At 42.9% G+C, this 24,603-nt stretch overlaps 1 protein-coding gene across 3 annotated transcripts in view; it reads right to left on the bottom strand.

The window, feature by feature from the left end:
- The window catches only part of CDH20 (cadherin 20), a 155,585-nt gene that overhangs the window by 12,748 nt on the left and 118,234 nt on the right, over positions 1–24,603 (bottom strand). For all 3 annotated transcript variants that reach the window (XM_030189986.1, XM_030189987.1, XM_030189988.1), the window contains 2 exons: positions 22,282–22,399; positions 4,211–4,462 (listed from right to left, as the gene is read on the bottom strand). In XM_030189986.1, coding sequence (XP_030045846.1) covers positions 4,211–4,462; positions 22,282–22,399 — 370 coding nt within the window. The remainder of the gene's footprint in view (positions 1–4,210; positions 4,463–22,281; positions 22,400–24,603) is intronic.

The following is a 24,603-nucleotide window of genomic DNA, read 5'->3' as shown; positions in this document are numbered from 1 at the left end:
AAAATTCAGAAGACTAATTTGCCAAACCCAGATGTTCCTGCTACTACAATTTGATATGTCAAGTGCATTCGATCTAGTAGATCACAACATACTAATGACACTGCTTTACAACGTGGAAATCACTGGCACAGTGGCAACCTGGTTCAACGGTTTCCTAAAAACTAGATTTTATATTGTAAAGATATACAACCAGTTTTCAAATTCATGGATCCTAGAATGTGGGGTGTCACAGGGGCTCCCCAATATCACCCATGCTGATCAATATCAAGATGGCCCCAATCGGCATGAAACTAGAGAAAACGGGATTCAACCAACTAATAAGTTGATGATGTCACCATCTATATAATTTTCAAAACCAACATCACAGAAATACTGGACAGGATCAAAACAGGGCTAGACCTTATGGAAAACTGGGCTACAATCTTCAAATTCAAACTAAACAGAGATAAAACAAAATTCCTGGTTCTAGCCAGCCCAGATGACCCCAACTCTTATCAAAAATTCAGAATCGACCAACAAACTTAACAAATCAGACCACAACTAAAAATAGTAGGAATCATTCTTGACAAACACCTATCTCTTGAAAAACAAATTTCAGCAGTTACAGCAAAGTGATTCAAAACGCTATGGAAACTGCGAAGAAATAGAGACTACTTTAGCAATATATCATTTTGTCTCATAGTATAATCATTAATATTGACACAACTAGACTACTGCAATGCAGCATATGCAGGGTGCAAAGAAAACATCTTGTAATTGTTACAAACAGTTCAAAATACAGCAGCAAGACTAATCAACAAAAAGTCAAAATATGAAAGAGCAACCCCACTACTCAAAATGCTGCACTGGCTCCTGATCAAAACCAAATTACTGTACTAGCACCCTTATCTTCAACATACTGTTCAGCATGGCAGCTTACTACATGCTAGACCTGATGAAGCTATCATCAAGAAACACAAGTCCAGATGCAAGAAACTACCTATTACTTCACCTACCCAAGTGTAGAAACACAATCTATAAAAACACCTACATGGCAGGATTCAGTTATCTGGGATCCAAATGGTGGAACTCAATCCCCAAGATCACATGAAGCATCACAAACTGCCTCCAATTCAGAAAAGAACTGAAAACCTACCTCTTCAAGAAATTTTATGGTTAAAATGTACGCCAGATGACCCAGAATAATTGTAACTTAAATGCAACTCTGTAACCTCACCTGATAGTCAAATGTAAGCCACACTGAACCAAAACCTTGTTTTGGATAATAGTTAGATACAAGGATGAATAAAATTAAATAAATAAAGAAAGAAATATTTATTGTGTGCAAATCTGGTCATTGCATCTCAAAAAAGATAATGCAGAATTAGAAAAGGTACACAGAAAGGCAATGAAAATGATAAAGGAATGTGACAGCTTTCCTAGGAGGAAAGGCTAAAGAGGCTAAGAGGCATATTTTCAAAGCACTTAGCCTCCCAAAGTTCCATAGAAACCTATGGAACTTAGCCTCCCAAAGTGCTTTGAAAATATGCCTCTTAAGGGTTTCAGCTTGGAGAAGAGACAGCTGAGGGAAGATATGATAGAAGTCTATAAAATACTGAGTGGAGTAGAATGGGTAGACATGAGTTATTTGTTTACTCTGTCCAAAAATACAAGGACTATAAGCCATATAATGAAGCTACTAAGTAGTAAATGTAAAACAAATCAGAAAAATATTTCTTCACTCAATGTATAATTAAACTCTGGAATTTGTTGCTACAGAATGTGGTAAAAGAAGTTAGCTTAGCAAGGAGGAGGGGTAGCCTAGTGGTTAGTGCAGCAGACTTTGATCCTGGGGAACCGGGTTCAATTCCCACTGCATCTCCTTGTGACTATGGGCAAGTCACTTAACCCTCCATTGCCCCAGGTACAAAATAAGTACCTGTATATATGTAAACCACTTTGAATGTAGTTGCAAAATACCACAGAAAGGCAGTATATTAAGTCCCATTGCCCTTTCCCCTTTAAAAAAGGTTTTGACGGGTTCCTAAAAGACCATAAACCATTATTATGATGGACTTGGTAAAATTCACTGCTTATTCCTGGAATAAACAGCATAAATTTTGTTTTACTCTTCTGGGATCTTGCCAGGTACTCGTGACAAAAGATTGGTCACTGTTGGAAACAGGATATTGGGCTTGATGTACCTTCGGTCTGTCCCAGTATGGCAATGCTTATTTTCTTATGTTCTTAAATAAAACAAACATGTGCTAATCCCTACTGTGACGGGGTCTACAGAACACTGCCCCTCTCCCACAGGGAAAGTCCCTTTGATATGCAGGGACAACTTAAGAAAGATATTTCTGTAACTAGGGCCTCCTAAAAGCACAGGTCCTACCACCAAAGGAGGAAGTGAGCCGGGCGGGGAGGAGCTGAGACCAGGGAGTTTAAAAGGGACAGGCCAGACAGAGGTTAGAGAGAGCCCAGAGGAAAAAGAGAAGAGGCTCCAGAGTATGCCTTTGCTGAAGACATCCCACTGCTGTGACCAGACTGAGGAAAGTCCTTGCTGCTGTTTGTACTTTGCAAGTTTGTTGGAGGTCTGGCCAGAGCCAGACCTGACAAGTAAAATATAACTGAAAGGCTGTGTTTGGGGTGTGGCCACCCCGCAGCCGAGGACTGTATTTGAGACTACCGTCAGAGGCATCTTACTACTGTCTGCCGAATCAACTGGGGTTTTCCCATCTATGCCTCAGGCTCTGTGAAGAAATAGGCCCGAGAATTTCTGTTCTTGTCAATAAATACTTATTTTTGCATTATACCTTTTTATCTGGCTGAATTATTTCCACTTGCCATGCCCAACCCTCACTCGGGGCTTCAAACCTACTTTAACATCTGTTTTTATTTGATTGCATCTATTAAGGATGTCTTTGAGATGGCACTTACTCTGATAACAGTAAAGCCCAACTGACAACCAGGATCTTCGGTTTCTGCTGAAACTAAATCTGCAACCGAAACTGGCTGCTTACTTTTGGCAGAAACTAAAACCAAACCTGCCCCCTCCCCCACCTGACCAAATAATCCCCCCCTCAGCAATAGGCTCCTTTCTAATCCCCCAACCCAGTGGCAGCCCCTCTCCCGAGCCCACCACCCTCGGCAGTGGCCTCCTCCCGGGTCTACTTCATCATTGATGGGTAGTGGGCAAAGGAGCCTCCCCACTTGCTCCTGCGCACAGCCGGTTCCAGTACAAATGACTGCTGACACTTCTTGTGACAGTCTCACAAGACTGCCGCAGGAGATCCTAGCAGCTACTTTGAGATTAGAATCAGAACGAGCAGGAGACTCACTCCTGCCCATGTTGGTTCTAACCTTAAAATGGCTGCCAGGATTTCTCATGGCAGTCTCATGAGGCTGCCTCAGGAAGTCTCGACAGCCATTTCTATAGAGCAGTGGCACCAGGTAGGAATGAGAGGGGTTCATTCCTGTTCCTAAAAAGGTCAGTAGACCACCAGGGCTTCTTCAGATAGCCTCTGGGAGGGCCTATGGGTGGTTGGATGGGATGAGGGGCCAAAAGTGATTATAGAGGGGGGAAGTGAAGAGTGAATGTGAAGGTGGCATTTTTGACTGAAACCAAAACCCAGATTTCAGACCGGTTTCGGTGCCGAATCCAAAACCTACTGTCCCTAGCAACTGAGAAAACAATATTGAAGCCCCCCCCCCTCACACACACACACACTGGCAGCAATGTATTTAGAGGTCTCCCACTCAGCTTAGAGGGAACAGTGTATGAACTTTATAAGTCTAAGTGCTTTGAAAATGAGCCCTGATGTCTGTTAAATCAAAGTTTATGGCATAGAAAATTTGAAAACGCAGTATTAATAAAATATAGGAAAATCCCAAGGCAGTAAAATATTGCAAATGAATTACAAAATATACTAAACTACTATTTGTATTTATTGGTCTCTTGATGAGCCTCATTGTTTTAGTAGTTTTGGAAATAAATTTCTCATTATATACTATCTGAATAAAAAACAAAGCCATGTAACAAGAACATCACCTTGGCATTGCAGTTTCAAACACTTACAGATGAGCACCTGACAAGACAAACATCTCACACTGACAAAGAGTTTGGGTGGTAGCCCTGTAATTCAGCCACAAGACCAATTCTGTTTAAAAAAAAATAAACAATCAAAAGAGTGCTTCTTATTGCAAGGAAGGGCACATTGCAGCTGCTTACCTAACAAGACAAAGACACAGCCCAGGATAGCAAGGAGTGCCCCTCTGCTCAGGCTGATCGGCAGTGTGTGTGCCATGGGGCTGCAGGACACCTCATCGCCATTGTTATCACAGAGACACACCTGAATGGTGAAGGTCCCAGTGCTGCTCAGCATGGGCTGTCCATTATCTGCAATCAGGATAGGCAGGTAAAAAGTGTTCTGTGTACGCTGTCTATAGCCAGATCTTCTAGTTAAAATCCAAGCCGTGTTGTCTGTAGAGAAGAAAAAGAATCTAGGTGTAGTTTTGGTAGGCTAAAGAAACAGTAGGGAGTGTTTTTTGTTTTTTTTGTAAATAAAATTCTTTCCTGTTACAGAATTTCCTTTCAGGAGCCTGTGGTGCGGCCCCATTTTTTTCTGAGCCAAAGAAGAAGGCATTGCCTTTGAAAGCTAGTAAAAAAAATGTATTGTTAGTCCAATGTAAATGGCATCATTTTATCTTTCTTTCATTTTTTTTGTTTTATTTCTATTTATTACAGATAGAATGTAGAAATCAGAATTGATATTTTCAGGTCAGGACATATACAATTCTGGCATTATTTAAGAAAAAGGATCTGTCAGCCCAGAGTCTGTTCTAAAATGCATGCAGGTGAGCCTGTACATGTGGCAGAAGCAAAAATCCACAATATGAAAATGTTCAAAAAATAAATATTAATAAAAGGAAGGAAAAAGCCTCAAAGAGCTCAAAAATCATACAGATTTAAAGAGCTGAATAGATCAAAAGATCTTCTCTTCATCATCGGCAAAAAACCTTCCACATGAATGTCCTTTACAAATCTTTTTGAATGTCTCTTTGTGTATAATGTTACTCCAAAATTCAGTGTTGCAATCAGTACTATGTGTAGCTGTACCAGACTAACAGAATCCATCTTTACAGTTGCCGCAAAAATAAAGCAGTAAGAAAGCACTGTTACTTATCACTAGCATTCAGCATAAATGCAAAAGGTAAAGCATTTATCTATGCAAGGCACTTTTAGGTCTTGTGCTGATTTCTTCTCTCCACGCCCCAGGCCGACAATGGCCAGCGTTTCACTTTGCTGCTTCAGGGTCCTGGTTGGCGGGGCTACTCTGAAAACAAGGAAAAACAAAAAAATCACTGAAAGTTCACACAGCCACACTTCTGGTTATAAAACACAGACAGTCTCATACTAGCATTGACAGCACATCTGGTTCTAAGTGGTTAGGGTGGTGGACTTTGGTCCTGGGGAACTGAGGAACTGAGTTTGATTCCCGGCCCAGGCAGCTCCTTGTGACTTTGGGCAAGTCACTTAACCCTCCATTGCCTGCCGCATTGAGCCTGCCATGAGTGGGAAAAAGTGCGGGGTACAAAAAAAAAAAAAAAAAAAAAAAATACTCCTCTGGAGATCCGTAAAATGGCCACCTATAAGTAGGGAAAATGACGTCAGATGCTGTTGCTCTCTCAGCCTGTCAAAATCAAGCTAGAAAAAATGGCACCATTCTATTCGTGCGTTCAGTCCAATTGGCTCAAGGGAACGCAATCTGAAAATCCACTTTTGCACCTGTTGTAGCAAAACACGCAGACGGTCTCCTCCTCTCTGAAAGCATGGCAAGGTTTGCAAAACCACACATTTCAAGGCATTGAAAGAATGATGATGCTTTACACAATGTGATACCCAAGGAAAGCCTATCTTGCAAGTGTACAAAGCACTTTTGTGTTCTGTCAAACGGATAGTTAATCTTCAAGTGTCTGTCCGACATGCTTTCAGAGATGAGGAAACTGTCAGCGTGTTTTGGTACAACAGGAGCAAAAGTGGATTTTCAGATTGCGCTGCCTTGAGCCTATTGGATTGAACGCATGAATAGAATGGTGCCGTTTTTTCTAGCTTGATTTTGATAGGCTGAGAGAGCAACAGCGTCTGATGTCATTTCCTGTACTTATAGGTGGCCATTTTACGGATCTCCAGAGGAGTGTTAGGCACTTAGAACCAGACGTGCTGTTGATGCTAGTATGAGACTGTCTGTGTTTTATAATCGGAAGTGCAACTGTGTGAGCTTTCAGTGACTTTTTGTTTTTCCTTGTTTTCAGAGTAGCCCCGCCAACCAGGACCCTGAAGCAGCAGAGCAAAACGCTGGCCGTCGTCGGCCTTGGGCATGGAGAGAAGAAATCAGCTCAGTACAAGTCGTAAAAGTGCCTTGCATAGATAAATGCTTTACCTTTTGCGTTTATGGTGAATGCTAGTAATAAGCCACAGTGCTTTCTTACTGCTTTATTTTTGTGGCAACTGTAAAGACTTGGATTTTGTTAGTCTGGTAGAGCTAAACAGAGCACTGACTGCAACACTGAATTCTGGATTAACATTATACAAAAAGAGACATTCAAAAAGATTTGTAAAGGACATTCATGTGGAAAGTCTTTTGCTGATGATGAAGAGAAGATCTTTTGATCTATTCAGCTCTGTAAATCTGTATGATTTTTGAACTCTTTGAGGCTTTTTCCTGCCTTTAATTAATATATATTTTTTGAACATTTTCATATTGTGGATTTTTGTTTCTGTTCTAGTCTAGTGATTAAATATATACACACCCCAACATTTTTTGTTATTCATGTGATAGAAGCAGCGATTATACAAAGATATACTCTGAAAACCTGAATGAAGAAACCACAGCAATTCATATGTGTAAGTGTCAGCAATCTTTTGGATCACATTTAGGTAAAATAGGCATTTTAATGTCCCTAGAAGGCTTATAATTTAAGGGGTCCATGGGATTAGCATGTCCTGATGCGGGACTTTCCCACACGCTAAGCCCATTTGTAACACGGCCACAAATTCAGCCCTTTTCAATTATTTCTTTTTCTGGCCATGCTCTAATGTTAGTATTAGCGCACGATCACTAAAAACCATTAACGCGGGAACCCTTAAGGCACCATCATTCAGTTAGTATGTGTTAGCGCTAGCTGAATTGCCCATTCTACACCCCTGATATGCCTCCTATAAAAAAACAAAACAAAAATAAATAAGTACTGAGTGTTTTAACATGTCCTGCGTTGTAATTTTCTTGAATTAAATGCACATTAGCACTTAATGTAATTTAGTAAAAGGGCAGTGGATACTTAAGGGACTTGCTCATTCTTGGAGGATAAGCAGGCAGTTTATTCTCACATTTGGGTGACATCATCGATGGTGCCCGGTGCAGAACGCTATCCAGGGTAGTTTATCTTTAAGAGCTCATAGCAGCACTCCCACTGCACATGCCCAAATGCCCTTCATCTCACCACATGAGCACTGGACCATCAGTCTCTTCATCTGCAGTGAGAAGAGAACATGTTTGTCATGGTTCCTCACAGCGTTTGCATGGATTTGTCTTTTTGAACTTTTGTACCTTCCCTTACGGATATTTTCGCCCCAAATTGCCCTTTTCCCTCTTTGAAATATTTTTCCTTCCTTCCCTTAAGGCAGCGGTTCCCAAACTGTGCACTGCGACATCCTGGAGTGCTGCAGCAAACTCTCAGGGGTGTCGCGGCGCATCGCTCCCTACTTTCCCCTCCCGCAGGTCTGGCATCTGCTGCTTCCTGCTTCTTCCCTGGCCGCCACTGCAGTGCTTGCAGCTTAAATTTCTGATGCAACAGGAAGTTGCATCAGAGAGGGCCAGATGCGGCAGATTGGGAAGGCCCCGCAGACTGGGAAGGCCCCAGAGTGCCTGTGTGAATCATGGACGGCCCAAACTGTGATGGCAGCGGGGGAAGGAGAAGGAAGCGGCAGCGATCCTGGACTTGCAGGAAGGAAGTTAGGAGCAATGCTGGATTTGGGGAAGGTGTGCTGGTGTAAGAGGAGGGGGCTTTTGGGAAAGGGAGACCTATGTGACAGAGGGGGTAGGGAGACCTATGTGGCTGGGGGTGGTGGTGTGGAGACCCATGTGCCTGGGGGATGCCACAGAAACCCATGTGGCCCAAGGGTGTGGGGGTGCCACAAACCAAAGAATTTTGGGAACCCCTGCCTTAAGGTTTTAGTTTGTTTTCCCTGGTTTTTAAGTTTTCTTTATTTTTCTTGGGCTCACAAGGCCCTCTTTGACCTGAGCATCGACAGGAAGTTTTCCCCTTTATTTTTTCGGTGATTTGCCTCCTTTCTATCAGCATAGTGTCGTTTGATTTGGCCATGGCTGTTTTCTCTTCTATGTCATTGAAGGCTCCCAGTATTCAAGCGTTATGCTTGGTACAGTCCATCTCTGGGGCTGACACCTATTCCTGATGTATCCAGTGTTTGGGGCCAGACCACAACACTACCAATTGTATTCTTTGTGTATACAAAAAAGAAGTCCAGAGAGGCTCAAAAGGAAAAAATGTTTGGAGCCCGGTCCGAATTGTTGACATCAGCATCAATGTCAGTGCTTGCATTGGCATTGAGTGTATTGGTCCCCATGGTTTCTAGACCCATGTCTGACAATGGGAGTGGATGCGCATTGTGCAGGTCTCCACCATTATGCAGAGCCCCCGGGACTGGTCAGAATCAGACTCAACACTGATGAGGCATGAGGATTCGACATCTTCCTCGTCAGCACTGAGGGGTGTCAATGCTTGGCATTGGCTGAAGCCTAAGAAGCACAAGCACTGATTCCCCTCAATGCATAGTGCTAGGATCACCGGGGCACCAAGAGATCCAGTACCTGAGAAGTGTTGGCACCGGGAAGAGCACTCCACCTCCATTGAGGAGGTGATGGCAAGGAGGTCTCCATGCAGCCAGGACTAGGTACCCTAGAAGACACTGGTAATTTAGCAGGTTGCCTCAGCTTTTCCCGATGTTGACCCTCGATAAGCGGATCTGGGCCATGCTCCAGGAGCACTTGGCAGGGTTTCTCCAGTAGAATGCATTGGCATCAGGGTTGCTTACACTAGCCATGCTGCTACCTGTGCCTTGCAGGGCCCTCAGCCTGTGGTGAGGTGACCAACATCAGTACTGCATGCAGTACCTGCATCCATCATAGCTGCCCATGCAGGTACCCCCTCAACATTGATAGAGGAAGCTTTGCCAGAGTTGAGGGTGGAGCCTGCATCTTGATGCCATTCCAGGCAAGGACCTAGTTCCTCCTATCTGAGGAAGGCTCAGTCTTAGTCCTCCTTTTTTATTTTTTTTATTTATAATTTTCAATATATACATCTTATCAAAGAAGCATGGAAACAATTGCAATAATCAAAAACAGAAAAATTTACATTCTTGAGATAAACTAGTCATCTCATTAAAGAAAATAATATATTCAAATATCAACCTCAATATTGGAAATACCTAAATAGATCCAAGATACAAAATACAATTTAACCATAGGAAATAATATTAATTAGACGGTTACATTCCCTGAAAACATTCTCTATCTATCATCCAGTGTCCATATGGGACCTCAAACTTTAACAATAACATTCTCAGCCTCCTTGGAACTTAAAAAGTCCTCGAGTTGTTTTGGCTCAGTAAATTAATAACTATTCTGTTGATAAATAAAGCGGCAAATACAAGGAAATTTAAGGGTAAACGTTGCCCCTAGATTTAATGTTCTTTGACGTAGAGCCAAAAAGGCCCTGCGTCTAGCTTGAGTCTCTCTTGCGAGATCCGGAAAAATCCTAACTTTGAAGCCAAAAAACATTGAGTCTAGATGTTTAAAGAATAACTTCAATACCATCTCCCTATCTATTTCAAGAGCAAATGTTACCACTGCTGTTGTCCTTTGAGTAACTATTTCTAGGGAAGACTCCAGGAAAGATGTCAGGTTCAATCCTCCATCCACAACAGCATGATCACCTCCAGGTTTAGATGGTATTAAAGTCTGGAGATAAGTTACCCTTGTTATGGGTGGGAGAGATTCCCCCGGCATCCCTAGAACTTCCCACAAATATCTTTTAACCATTTTAGTCGCTGAAAGAATAGGAGATCTGGGGAAGTTGACAAACCACAAATTAAGTCTTCTCTGCTGATTTTCAAGGTATTCCATTTTCTTTTTAACAAAGTTGTTATCCTTAATCGTGGCTTTATTCAAGTTCTCCAGCTTCAGAATTTTATCTTCAAGCAATTTTGTTTCCAACAACTGTCGGGCATTAATTTGTTCCTGGATCAATAGGGCTTTCGACAAAGTTTTTATTTCACCTGCACTTTTCAGTAAAACCGACTGCAACGAAGAATGCATTCAAAAAGTTAGGTCCCATAGTGCATCAATAGTCACTACGGCAGGTTTCACCATTTCAATATTAAACTCAGGAAGAGGTGAGTTGGAGATCAATTTTAAACCGTCTCTCATTGGTAGAGGGAAATTTTTTAAACTCTGTCCTACCAGATCTTCTTCCTCCCCCATGCGTTTGGTTGGGCTCCCTTCTTCGAGGGTCCTCTCCATTTCAGGCATGGGACCCCGCGAATCACAAACCGCTCGCTGACTTCCTGGTTGAGGTGGTGCCGCACGGGCGTCGGGGCTCAGGGAACCCCTGTCTACACTGCTGACCGAGTTGTTGGAAGCCGGTCGGATAGCAGGAGAAGATGTCAAACGGGGTCCCAGAGACACTCCGAAGCTTTCCAGCGTCGTCTGCCTCGAGAGGGGGGTACCAGTAGGCAGGGCCGTGCCAACATGGTAAGCGAGGTAAGCACAGCAGGGGCGCCCCGCCACGCCATGCTTACCTCGCCCTCTCCCATGTCCCAACTGCCCGCCCTCTTCTCCCCCCCCCAATAAGATCCCTTTTAAATTTACCTCCGTCTGGCAGCAAAGGCGCAGCGTCAGTGAAGGAGGCGGCGCTCCCGACATCTCTACTAGTCTTCCCTTTGCTCAGTGTTCTGCCTTCGTCTGACGTCAAGGAAATGACATCAGAAGAAGGCAGGACATTGAGCCCCCTGAATTCAAATCATAGCATCTCACCTCGACTTTGCTCCGTGTGAAAGAAGCGCAGCAGCGGCAGTCTGCAGATCGCCTCCCTTTGGGCCTTCCCTCCCTGTGTCCCACCCTCGCACAAGTTACGTCAGACAAGGGCGGAACACAGGGAGGGAAGGCCTGAAGGGAGGCGATCTGCAGACTGCTGCGCTTCTTTCACAAGGAGCGAGGTCGAGGTGAGGCGCTATGATTTGAATTCAGGGGGCCTGGCCCGGTAGTGGACTGAGGGGGACGGCGATGACAACGACCTCAGGGAGGGGGGCGGCCTTGCCCTGGGCCCGGCCCAGTCTCTCAGCAGCCCTGCATTGTAAAGAGAGGTTCCTATTACTCACAGAGGTGTAGGTACGCTTCTTCTTCTCGCCCCCTTCAGGAAGCTTAGCCCCAGCGCACCCATTCTCATCAACAGGGTGCACCTAAGACCCAGTCGGTTCCCAAATAAAAAAAAGGGATACGTTTTTGACTGGCTCCAGCAGAGCAGATGCAATACTGGTGACCATACCGGATGACCTACTGGGGGGGGGGGGGGGGGGAGGGAGGAGGAGGGAGAGGCTGACTTTTTTTTCCCAAGAAAGATGGCCCCTTGTAACCTCCAACTGGTGGGTTCTTCAAATACTCAGTCTTGGTTACACCTTACATTGTTGTCAAAGACCACCAAATTGCCCTCTGAGAGCATCTTACTTCAGCTCTCATCACAAGGAGGTACTTGCAGAGGTTGAGTCTGTTCCACCAGGGGAGGAGAAAGGATTCTATTCCAGGTACTTCCTTGTGCAAAAAAGATGGGGGGTGAGGGGTGGGAATTTGTCTCATCCTAGACCTAGTCAAAGAAAATTTCAGGATGGTTTCCATGGGAACCCTTCTCCAATGATTCAGGCTCAAGATTGGCTACGCTCTCTGGACTTAAAGGATGCCTACATGTATACCCTGATACTTCCAAGCCACAGGAGGAATCTCAGATTTTGGTTGGGAACACACAGGTTTCAGTACCATGTGTTTCCCTTTGGCCTCATGTCAGCTCCCAGGGTTTTCACTAGATGTCTAATGGTAGTCACAGAATCACTACACAGACTGAGTCCAAATGTTTCCCTACCTGGACAATTAGCTGGTGAAGAGCATGTTGAAGGACAGTGCTCAGGAGTCCATGAGGAGAACTATTCGGGTGCTAGATCTACTAAGGTTCATTTCAAACTACCCCAAGTCCCATCTGCTTCTGGTTCAGCAATTGGAATTCATTGGAGCCCTGTGCCTAGGGCAGACGCTTTTGTCGCACTCACCACTTGGGTTTGAGCCAGCCAGCAAGTCATAGCTCGGCAGATGTTGAAGTTGCTAGGCCATATGGCCTCCACTGTGAATGTCACTCCCATGGCATGTCTCCACATGAGAACTGCCGAGTAGACTATCTTCCCAGTGGTGTCAAGTCTCCGGAAACCTAGAAGAGGTCATCTGAGTGACACTGGAGTTGGTTCAATTCCTCCTCTGGTAGACAGTGTGATCCAATTTGACCGTGGGACTTCCATTCCAAATTCCTCAGCCCAGGAAGTTGCTGATAATGAATATAACCCACCTGGGGCGAGGAGCTCTGGACTTCACACTCATGGTGCTTGGTCAGCTCAGGAGATAGATCTTCACATCAACCTTCTCGAGCTACAGGCAATGTGAAACACTCTAAAGGCTTTCAGAGATTAACTTTTCAACCAAATTGTACACATTCAAACAGACAATTAGGTTGCAATGTATTACACCAACAAGCAAGGGTGGGGGGGGGGGGGGGGTACCAGATCATAACTTCTGTGTCAGGAGGCCGTCCAGATGTGACAATGGGCTGTCCAGAACAGGATAGTTCCCAGAGCCACATACCTGAACATAAGAGTAGCCATACTGGCACAGACCAATGATCCATCTAGTCATTATCCTGTTTTCTAAACTGTGGCCAAGCCAGGTCACAAGTACCTGGCAGAAACCCAAATCATGACAACACTGCATACTACAAATCCCAGAGCAAGCAGTTGCTTCTCATGTCTGTCTCAATGGCAGACTATGGACTTTTCCTCCAGGAATTTGTCCAACACTAACCACTGTTACCACATCCTCCAGCAAAGAGTTCCAGAGCTTAACTATCCATTGAGTGAAAAAATATTTCCTCCTATTAGTTTGAAAAGTATTTCCATGTAACTTCCTCGAGTGTCCCCTAGTGTTTGTACTTTTGGAACAAGTAAAAAATCAATTTACTTCTACTCATTCTACACCACTCAGGATTTTGTAGACCTAGTAGAATTAAATTGATTTTTTTCTGCGCAATATTATTTATTTATTTGAAACATTTATATCCCACATTATCTGTCAATCTAGGTGAATTTCAAATAAAACATATACAAATATTAAATTATACAAACAAATATACCAAATGTTATGAATAAAATCTATAAAAATATTACAAAAATATAATAAAAAAGATATGTTACAAATAAATAAAGGATAAAAATCCATAAAAATCAGTGACTGTGCTACTTAAGGGTTTCTGTTACAAAGTCATGCTACCAATTCCTATGTGGCAAAAGAGAGGAAGCCGATTCAGGGATCCTTTTACAAAGGTACGCTAGAGTTTTTAGCGCACACTAAAAATAAGTGTGCGCTAAATGCTAGAGACACACACATATATTCCTATGGGTGTCTCTAGCATTTAGCTAATCGTTAGCGTGCACTAAAAATGCTAACACACCTTTGTAAAAGACTCCCTCAATTCCTATGGGCTTCCTTTCATTTGCCTCGTGGGAATCACTAGCTTGGCTTTATAAAAGAAGCCCTAAGAGTGTATCTACTCAAGAGGCCAAAATAAAATAACTAATACATTTCATATAATACTGCAGGATGCCAGTTAAGTACATAAGTACATAAGTAGTGCCATACTGGGAAAGACCAAAGGTCCATCTAGCCCAGCATCCTGTCACCGACAGTGGCCAATCCAGGTCAAGGGCACCTGGCACGCTCCCCAAACGTAAAAACATTCCAGACAAGTTATACCTAAAAATGCGGAATTTTTCCAAGTCCATTTAATAGCGGTCTATGGACTTGTCCCTTAGGATCTCGTGTGGCTGAACGCCACTTGTCCCTCTAAGAAGTTGGACGCCGACCGCCGGGGGTCGCGTAACTAGTTAGCATGGAGGAGTCTCCAGTTAAAATAAATGTGTCTTTAACTAACTGCTTTCTGAAAAAAAAAAACTGGGTAAGTATGCCCAGCTCCACTGGCAATGACTTCCAAGGAACCGGAGCAGCAATAAAAATGCACATTCATGTACCTCCACTATGTAATTGCATTTCACAGAGGGGACATCAAGTAAATGATTTTCCTTCAGAGCAAAATGATCTTGCGAGGTGATAAACCTTAAGGGCTGAGAAAATACTTGGTGGTGCTTTGCTAGATCAAGCTGTAAATATAGCATACAAATTTTGAATCAGACTCTCCACAAAAGTGGCAAGCAATGCAGTACTGAGCTGTTACATTTTGAACAATTGAAGGGCTTTTAATGCAGAAGGGAGAAAGTCCCAAATACAGACCATTACAGTAATTCAAGAGGGAAATATTAATACCTGCAGTACCACATAAAAATTATTGCTGGTTAAATGATACTTATCCAGCATTATTCAGCAGGAGATAGCCAGTTATCTCCTGCTGAATATCACTGGTTATACCACCCAATATAACTGGCTATCTGCTGATTTTCTGTGCAAGTTTGGCGGCCATATTTGTCTGCCAAAATGGCAGGGGATATGTTTGGCTGATTTAATCATAACCGGCCAGCACTTAATATTGACTTGGCAAATTATGTTTAAACTGTCCAAAAATAAACCAGATATTCAATGCTGCTCACTGGAAACAGTCCGGCATTGAATATCCAGGCTCAGTGCTGACTGCGAGAGGCAGCCCGGCTACCTCCCGCGGTCTGAATTTTCAATTGGGTAGATAGTGAAATTGGTTGGCTATCTTTACACAAATGAATGGGTACACTTTGAGGGGCATAATCGAACGTGAACGCCTATCTCCATGGGTGTCTATGTCCGAAAACGGGTACGTGAAGAGGCGGGACAGACCATATTTTCAAAAAAAATGGACGTTTTTCAGCTGGGCATTTGGTTTTTTTAGCGATAATGGAAACTAAAAACGCCCAGCTCAAAAATGTCCTAATCCGAGCCATTTGGTTGTGGGAGGGGGCCACGATTCGTAGTACACTCGCCCCCCTGACATGCCAGGACACCAACTGGGCACCCTAGAGGTCAGTGTGGTGGACTTCAGACAACGCTCCCACATGCATAGCTCCCTTACCACGGGTGCTGAGCCCCCAACCCCCTCCCCCAAAACCCACTACCCACAAATGTACAACACTACCATAGCTCTTAGGGGTGAAGGGGGCACCTACATGTGGGTACAGTGGGTTTTGGAGGCCTCCCATTTACCAGCACAAGTGTTACAGGTGGGGGGGGGGGGGATGGGCCTGGGTCCACCTGGCTGAAGTGCACTGCGGTACCCACTAAAAGTGCTCCAGGGACCTGCATACACGCAGGCCTCTACGACTGGTTGCTGCTATATAACATTGGCACAGCAGTTGACACCTGAAGACTAATCTCTCCGAAAACGTCCTTTATTGGAATAAGCATGCTTACTCACAGTTAACTGCAGATCAGAGGTTGTGCGCCACTGGCAACGAGTCTCCCTGGTACTGAGATGAGCAGTAGGTCAGAGCTGGCAGAATGCTGTACAATGCCCTCTTTCAGCCACATTCAAGGTAAGAACTAAGTTCTGTAACGTGGCTAACATGTGAAAGGGATCTAAAACTGGCTTACAAAAATAGCCACTACCTCATGGACTACCGGAAACAAAACAGGGCACACTCTGACCCAGTAAGCAGGGGGAAAAGCACCATGGGAGTAGAGCCTACCAACTACCAACATCGTGAGCATTTGCCACAAGCTAGTGGAATCACGGAGCCCAATACCCTACACCCACCACAATGCATTGCTGATGTGACTCTGCAGTGCGCATAACAGAAAAGGTGTCACACTCACCCGAGAGCCACATCAGAACCAGGGAAAGGCTGTCACAGGATAGAACACATTCTGCTGTCATAGAGGTGGGTACGGCATTTGAGGCTGGCATACAGGCTGGAAAAAAAGTTTGTAAAGTGGGTTTGTTTTGGTGGGAGGGGGTTAGTGACCACTGGGGGAGTCCGGGGAGGTCATCTCCGATTCCCTCCAGTGGTCATCTGGTCAGTTGGGGCACTTTTTTGGGACCTGTTCGTGAAAAAAAAAGGGTCCAAAAAAAGTGACCCAAAATCGCGGTAAAAACGCCTTTTTTTTCGATTATCAGCTAAAGACGCCCATCTCTCCTCGGCCAATAACCACGCCCCAGTTCCGCCTTCACCACGCCTCCAACACGCCTCCATCAACTTTACCCGTTTCCGCGACGGATTGCAGTTGCAAACGCCCAAAATCGGCTTTCGATTATACCGATTTGGGCACCCACGGGAGAAAGACGCCCATCTCCCGATTTGGGTCGCAATATAGGCGTTTTTTTTCTTTTGATTATAAGCTGGTTTGTGGAATAACTCTACCCAAATAGAAAATTTCATTTTTTTTTAATGTTGAGTGAAGCTTATAAGGATTCATCCAGCTTTTGATCATTTAATATACAGTACAGAATGGTAGCACAGGCAAACAAGTTACTTATAGGGATAAGGAACTGAATATCATCAGCATATAGCATGTATTTAATAACCTGTCCTGAAAATAATTTGCAAGGAACATTATAAATGTTAAAAAGTAAAGCCAAAAGAGTTGACCACTGTAGTATTCCAGTAATGAAGAGTTGGCAAAAAAAACAATTGAAAGCACTCTAACTCCATATCAGAAATGCAAATTTGTGTTAAACATTGAAGCACAACATTGTGGTTAACTGTATCAAAAACTACAGAGACATCTATGGGCACTAATAAGAAATTCCTAATTCAAAGTCGTTGCTTGAAATTAGGATTGTCTCAGTTCCACGATGAACACAGATACCAAGTTGATATGGATATAAGCAATTATGAGAGGCAATGAAATTATACAATTGTAGCAAAACCAAATTCTCAATTACCTTGGTTAAGAACGACAAGGAAGATATTAGGTGATAATTTAGAGGATCCTAGCTATCTAGAAAAGAAATCTTTAGGATAGGTCTAACATCAGCTTTCTTCAATGATAGCAGAGCAAATCCTTCAGAAAGAGATTTACTGATAATACATGACACAAAACTACATGTATCAGAAATCATAAGTACATAAGTAATGCCACACTGGGAAAAGACCAAAGGTCCATCGAGCCCAGCATTCTGTCCACGATAGCGGCCAATCCAGGCCAAGGGCACCTGGCAATCTTCCCAAACGTACAAACATTCTATACATGTTATTCCTGGAATTGTGGATTTTCCCCAAGTCCATTTAGTAGCGGTTTATGGACCATCTAACCCCTTTTTAAACTCTGCTAAGCTAACCGCCTTCACCATGTTCTCTGGCAATGAATTCCAGAGTTTATTTACGCATTGGGTGAAGAAAACTTTTCTCCGATTTGTTTTAAATTTACTACACTGTAGTTTCATCGCATGCCCCCTAGTTCTAGTATTTTTGGAAAGCGTGAACAGACGCTTCACATCCACCTGTTCCACTCCACTCAATATTTTATATGCCTCTATCATGTCTCCCCTCAGCCGTCTCTTCTCCAAGCTGAAAAGCCCTAGCCTCCTTAGTCTTTTTTCATAGGGAAGTCGTCCCATCCCCGCTATCATTTTAGTCGTCCTTCACTGCACCTTTTCCAATTCTACTATATCTTTCTTGAGCTGCGGCGACCAGAATTGAACACAGTACTCAAGGTGCGGTCACACCATGGAAGGGGGGAAGGGAAATGGGACTTGATATACCGCCTTACTGAGGTTTTTGCAACTACATTCAAAGCGGTTTACATATATTCAGGTACTTATTTTGTACCAGGGGCAATGGAGGGTTAAGTGACTTGCCCAGAGTCACAAGGAGCTGCAGTGGGAATTGAACTCAGTTCCCCAGGATCAAAGTCCACTGCACTAATCACTAGGCTAGGCATTATAACATCCTCACACCTGTTTGCCATACCTTTCCTAATAATACCCAACATTCTATTCGCTTTCCTAGCCGCAGCAAGGCTTTAAAAATGTCACTAGAGCACTGATCTCTACTAGTATAAGTATTGTGTAAAAAAATAAATTGTTCTTTTCACTTTATCTTCAAAGAATTCTTCATATAAAGGACACAAGGAAGCCATAAGAAGACAAGCTTCAGATTAAGGCAAACCAAAATGAATACCTGCAATCTTTTTGACAAAAGAATCAGTGAAGTCTTGCCTAATTATCAATACAGACCTGGGAGTCAAAGACGATTAGATGTAAGCTTCCTAACCATGAAAAAAAAAAAACATTAGATGATAATTCTGGAGTGCGGCATTAATTTCATTATCAAAATAGTATTTTTTAGTAGTAAGGGTACCCCGAGCAGGGTTTGAGGATGGGTCTGTGAAATAACACAGCTGGACAAAGGTATACAAACGAAAATAAGTGGTTTATTAACTGAATCCTGAGGCCTGTTATGTCACAGGGCTAGGAACACAAGAAATGCCTCTGTAGTTCAGTAAATACAGTCTCAAGCAAGCCTCTGGCTAGCAGGCCCAAAACACAGTCTGTGACTGGTGGGGCTGCCATACCCCAACACACAGCCTGTAGGTTCTTCTCGGTTCTTCTCCAAGTTCAAGGTCTGGCTCCAGCCAGACCTTAGCCCAAGGCTTGATATTCTCAAATCAGAAATCAAAAGGGGCTTACCTCAGCCAGGTCATGATCATTAGACATAAGCTGTAGCAGCATATGATAGGGCTCCTGTTCTTCAATCCCTGGGCCTCTTTAATCTCAGTCTGACTCTGCTTTTTATACTTCCTAGTTCTGATTCCACCCCTCCCAACTCACTTCTTCCTGGGACGGGTCTAGAAACCTTGAGATGGCTAAGGCTATCTGAGAGATCCTTCCTAAGGGTGAGCGGTAAAGTTCTGTACACCCTCTCAGAGAAGAATCAAGCCATTTCCTCTCTTTCTGGTGTAATTTCTGCTCTTGAAGTGTAACTAAAGAGCATACCATGGAAGCACCATATTCACTGGGGCAATTCTATTTAATGATTCTTTTAGAGAGAGAGGTATGCCACATACAACTGCATTTGTGGTATTCAAATATGTCAGCACAGAAAGATGTGATAGCCAAGTCAAAATGTGTGTCAGCTGAAAAACACGTATATTAACCTTGCCTTCTTTTAGAGCAATGAATAAATGGTCCATCCACGGAATGGGAATATACAATGGCATGAGATCAGCCTTAGTGACCCAGTCATCCAGTGCAAAAATCCAATCCAATATTCGCCCAGCAGATTCTAACCGTGAAGGCAGTTGACTGAGCTTATACAACTGTACTGGACGTTTATAATACTGTTGGGGTGTCTGAAGTCTTTTCTTCCTTTGTCCATCATTGATTGATTTCTCATAGACAAAAGTTCCACAATTTTGTGGTCCATTTCAACATTATTCATAGTCAAATTAAAGTCTCCTGATATTACAAATAAATGATTATCAATCTGAGAATGCATAAATGTCTCAAGCAATGGGGAGAAATCAAGACAAGAGTTCAGAAGGACAGTGCACTGTACAACATAATCATAAAAGCACACTTGTATGGATATCAACAAAAGAAAAATCTAATTGTTCCTGTATGTATCAAGATATCCACCTCCACATTCAAATAAATGTGGTTTAGAAACTATAGAATGTGTGTGTGTGTGGTGGTGGTGGTGGTGGTGGTGGTGGTGGTGGTGGTGCTGGTGGTGATGGTGGGGGAATCATAATCTAATATAATAATTCGCACCTCCAACATTCTGAAGTTGACTCCGTGGCAGTGAAGCCGTGTAGTGTTTGTAGGGTTTGTAATCACCCCGTCCTCGAGGGAACTCTGTATAGTTGCCAGGGAAAGAAACGCGACGTCAGAAGGAGAAGGGACCAACCACAGGCAATCGCAATTGCTGTCAGTGTCCCGTTCTCCAAGGGCAGGGAAGGCTGCATGGTAACGCAACATCAGAAGGAGAAGGGACCAACCATAGGCAATCGCAGTTGCTCTCACTGCCCCGCCCTCGGAGGGAAGGGAGTGCTGTATAGTAACACCACGACCAGAGAACAGAGAACCACGGTGGCGGGAAGCACACAAACTGCCTGACAGAACTCTCACTTTCAAGAAAGTTGAACTCTGAGGTACGGACAGTGCACTACAAATGCTGGCCCCTACCACGACCAAATGCCTTGGATTTGGCCGGGTTTGAGATGGCTGGCATCGGTTTCCATTATCAGCAAAAACCGATGCTGGCCATCTCAACCCCGGCCATCTCTGACATTTGGCCGGCCCCAACCATATTCCCACGACCAAATGCCTTGGATTTGGCTGGGTTTGAGATGGCCTGCATTGGTTTCCATTATCGGCGAAAACGGATGCCGGCCATCTCAAACCTGGCCATCTCTGACATTTGGCCGGCCCCAACTGTATTATCGAAACGAAAGATGGCTGGCCATCTTTTTCGATAATACGGTTCGGGACCACTCTTTGCGACGCTGGTCATATAGATGGCTGCCCATATAAATGGCCGGCGCCATTCGATTATGCCCCTTGTGTATCTCTCTCTTCCACTCTCTGAAAATGAACTCCAAGGTACAGACATCAAAGGAATCCTATAAATAAACTTCACTAACAAACAGACAGAAACAAAAGAATACAAGTACATAAAACAACATACATCTCATTCTGCAGCATGATAGTACTGATAATACAACACTGAAATGATTACCATCAGAGTATATTTCTCCTAACACTTCCCTTAAAAAACATTAATGGCAGAAGGTCATTACCTTGCTAGCGCCCATTTCATTTCAATGAGAAATGGACTTTTATTTTACTAGTTGTGCAATAAAGAACTGAATCAGTATCAGTTAACCATTTGGCGATACAAACAAATCAGGCTTCACATCTAGCGTAACATTAAACAAAATGCAGGGTGAGGCAAAAAGAGTAACTCCCTAGAGTTTTTTGCCATTTTCTCAACAACCGCTTTGAATTTCAACAAGAAATTTTACAAACTTATTTACTCATCATACTTATGTATTATTATTAAACAATATTTAATTATCTTAAGCTATGTTGACGTTACTGACATTTTAGTGTTACTACCTAATTTTTGCATGTTAAAAATATTCAAGCACAGTAAAATAATGTCATTGAAATGATGCAATTAACAATGTGTCAGAATTTGGCAGTCACAGTGAATGCTCAAAGTGTCCACCCCCAGCTTTAACACAGGCTTTCAGTCGCTTTGGGAAGTTCTTAATATCCTTGTTGATCGGTCCCTGTGGCAGGCTGTCCCAGATATCTGCAGCGTTTCCATGAGTTCAGCGATTGGTTGAGGCTTTGGGTGGAGCTTGTGATAGGCCTCCAACATTGCTCTCCAGACAAAAGGCTACATCACTGTGATGTCATTAACAGTGAACTGGTGCCCCATTTGTTCCAAATAATGTTAGTTTTACAGTGCAAACATCTTTGAACATGCAAAAATCACTGGGTGGTCATGCTAAAAAGTCTGTAACTTCACTACGTTTAAAGATAATCTCATTCCACCTGGCACATAAACAAAGATAGTAACAACAAATAAATTTTACACAGTAACCGCTGTAAAATTTCACATTGAAATTCCAAGCTGTTACTGTGAAAATAGCAACACCCCCCCAGGGGTTACTTATTTTGTCTCACCCTGTAGAGATCATGTTGCAAACTGACCTAGCATTGATCATATCTATGACTACACTAGAAGCTAGATCATTATATCATAAGTGGAACCAGTTGATACACCGACTAATTTCAAGGGGTGCCCAAACATGCAACAACATCACCTACTTGCATTGCAGTGATAGACGTCTATATTAGCCTTTTCCAAAGATAGCAGACATTTAAACTGCAGTGTCACAGAACCTACCAAGTCAAGCCTTTTAGGGTCATGAAGTGAAATAGAAATCAGTGTAATGAATGGACTGGCTCTATTCTCATTACCTTGATTGTCCCTTAGAGTGAAGTTTGGGTTGTTAGCTGCCTCAGGAGCTAGGCTATAGTAGAAGTGCTGACCCTCTGGTGGGTCATCCTGGTCTACAGCACTCAATGTCTCAATCAGCTAAAGACAGAAGAAATGCACTGATTAGTAACAATACTGACAGCAATGGGCATTATCCATTGTACTATTGTACTATCGTTTGCTTATTAACTATTGTACTCCACATTGAGCCTGCCCTTGGGCGGGAATATTGTGGGATTTAAATGTCATAAATAATAATAAATAATAATTCTATAAAAGTCGCTAAAAATTCTGCATGCCAATTTGGGTGTATGCCCAATTTGCATAAGCAAATGAATTGAATAACAAGCTAATTAGCATTGATAATTTGCTTATTAACAAACAATTATTGGCACTAATTAGATTTAACTAGAATACATGCATGTAAATTTACTACTACTACTAATTAACATTTCTAAAGCGCTACTAGGGTTGCGCAGCGCTGTACAATTAACAAAGAAGGACAGTCCCTGCTCAAAGGAGCTTACAATCTAAAGGACAAAAAGTGCAGTCAATCAAGACTGAGGCAGTCTAGATTTCCTGGATAGAGGTACAATGGTTAGGTGCCGAAAGCGACATTGAAGAGGAGGGCTTTGAGCAAGGATTTGAAGATAGGTAGGGAGGGGGCTTGGAGTATGGGTACAGGGAGTTTATTCCACGCATAGGATGAGGCGAGGCAGAAAGGGCGGAGTCTGGAGTTGCCGGTGGTGGAGAAGGGTGCCAAAATTTTATGTGTGAGTCAAAAAAGGGGCATGGAAATGGGAGGGTCATGGGTGGAATGCTGTTTATTAAAAATTGAACTTCCTGTTTACAAAGCCATGTGGCATTCCCCACACAGCCCATTCAAAGTGTCGGTAATACCGCTCAGCAAGCTGCTATCACGGCTTAGTAAACAGAGGGGTTAATATATTGCTTAACTTCAGTAGACCAAAGCAGTTCACAGTTTTATACAATAAAAACATTAAAAAAAAACAAGTAAACAACAACTTAATATGTAAGAACTTTGCAAAACTGATAGGAAAGACCTATATCCATTCACACTGAGAACATACACAGCATACAGCAATTTGCATGATCCTTATACTTTACAAAAACATCAGTAAAACCGAACCCCATTCCCATAATCAATATTAAAAACAAAGTTTTCAATAAAATTTTAAACTACTTAAAATTTTCCTCCAAGCGAACATAAGTAGGAAACTGATTCTAATGAAAAGGAGCTAAAAAAAAAAAAAAAGCTTATGTCCTTGTTGTATTTAATCTTGCTCTACGCAGTGATGGAACTTCAATCTATTGTCCTGTAATGACCTCAAAATCCTCGCAGGAGAATAGGGAATGGTTAATGAATTAAGATACCCTGGCTGTAAAGAATAATAGGCTTTATGAGTCATTGCCAGTATCTTAAACCTAATTCTATCAGAAACTGACAACCAATGATATTTCAGAAAAAGTGGTGTAATATGATCAGATGGGGGTGTTCCTAAAATTAATATGCAAAGTGATAGAATAAGGGGGAAATGTGCCTAATTTAGGTGCGTACATTTGCACCACATTAGGCTTGATTCCCAGGTATAAGTGCTATTCTATACACTGTGCCTAACTTTAAGCACGGCTTATAGAATAGCTTTTTTTTTGTGACAAGTTTTTCGGTGCCAAATATAGAAATCCCCCCTATAAGGGTTTGTTATTTTTGAATATGCACACACAAAAAATTATAAGTAGTTACTATGACTGGGCTACCAAGAATGAGTCTCCCTACACCCCCCCTCGGGTACTCCATTCTGTGGAGAAATCTCTCTTATCTGTCCCCTTCTCCTCTACTGCTAATTCCAGGCTCCGTTCCTTTTATCTCGCTGCACCGCACGCCTGGAATAAACTTCCCGAGCTTGTACGTCTAGCCCCGTCTTTTGCCATTTTCAAATCCAGGCTAAAAGCCCACCTCTATAACGCTGCTTTTGACTCCTAGCCACTACTCACTTACCCTGTACCCTTTATCCCCACCTCCTTAATTCCCTTACCTCTTAATTGTTCTGTCTGTTTGTCTGTCCTATTTAGATTGTGAGCTCTTTGAGCAGGGACTGTCTTTCATGTATGGTGTACAGCGCTGCGCATGCCTTGTAGCGCTATAGAAGTGATAAGTAGTAGTAGTAAGCATTACATTAAACACATGTGGAAGTCATTTTATACGCAGCTCCATCAAATAGTACAGTATTTTTTCACTCTCAAGTAGGTGCTCATATATTTGTCCCAGGGTGGACAGCACA

The sequence above is a fragment of the Microcaecilia unicolor genome, chromosome 1, assembly GCF_901765095.1.
Source record: "Microcaecilia unicolor chromosome 1, aMicUni1.1, whole genome shotgun sequence".
NCBI lineage: Eukaryota > Metazoa > Chordata > Amphibia > Gymnophiona > Siphonopidae > Microcaecilia > Microcaecilia unicolor.
The sequence above is the reverse complement of the archived record's forward strand: the minus strand, read 5'-3'. Positions and strand labels throughout refer to the sequence as shown.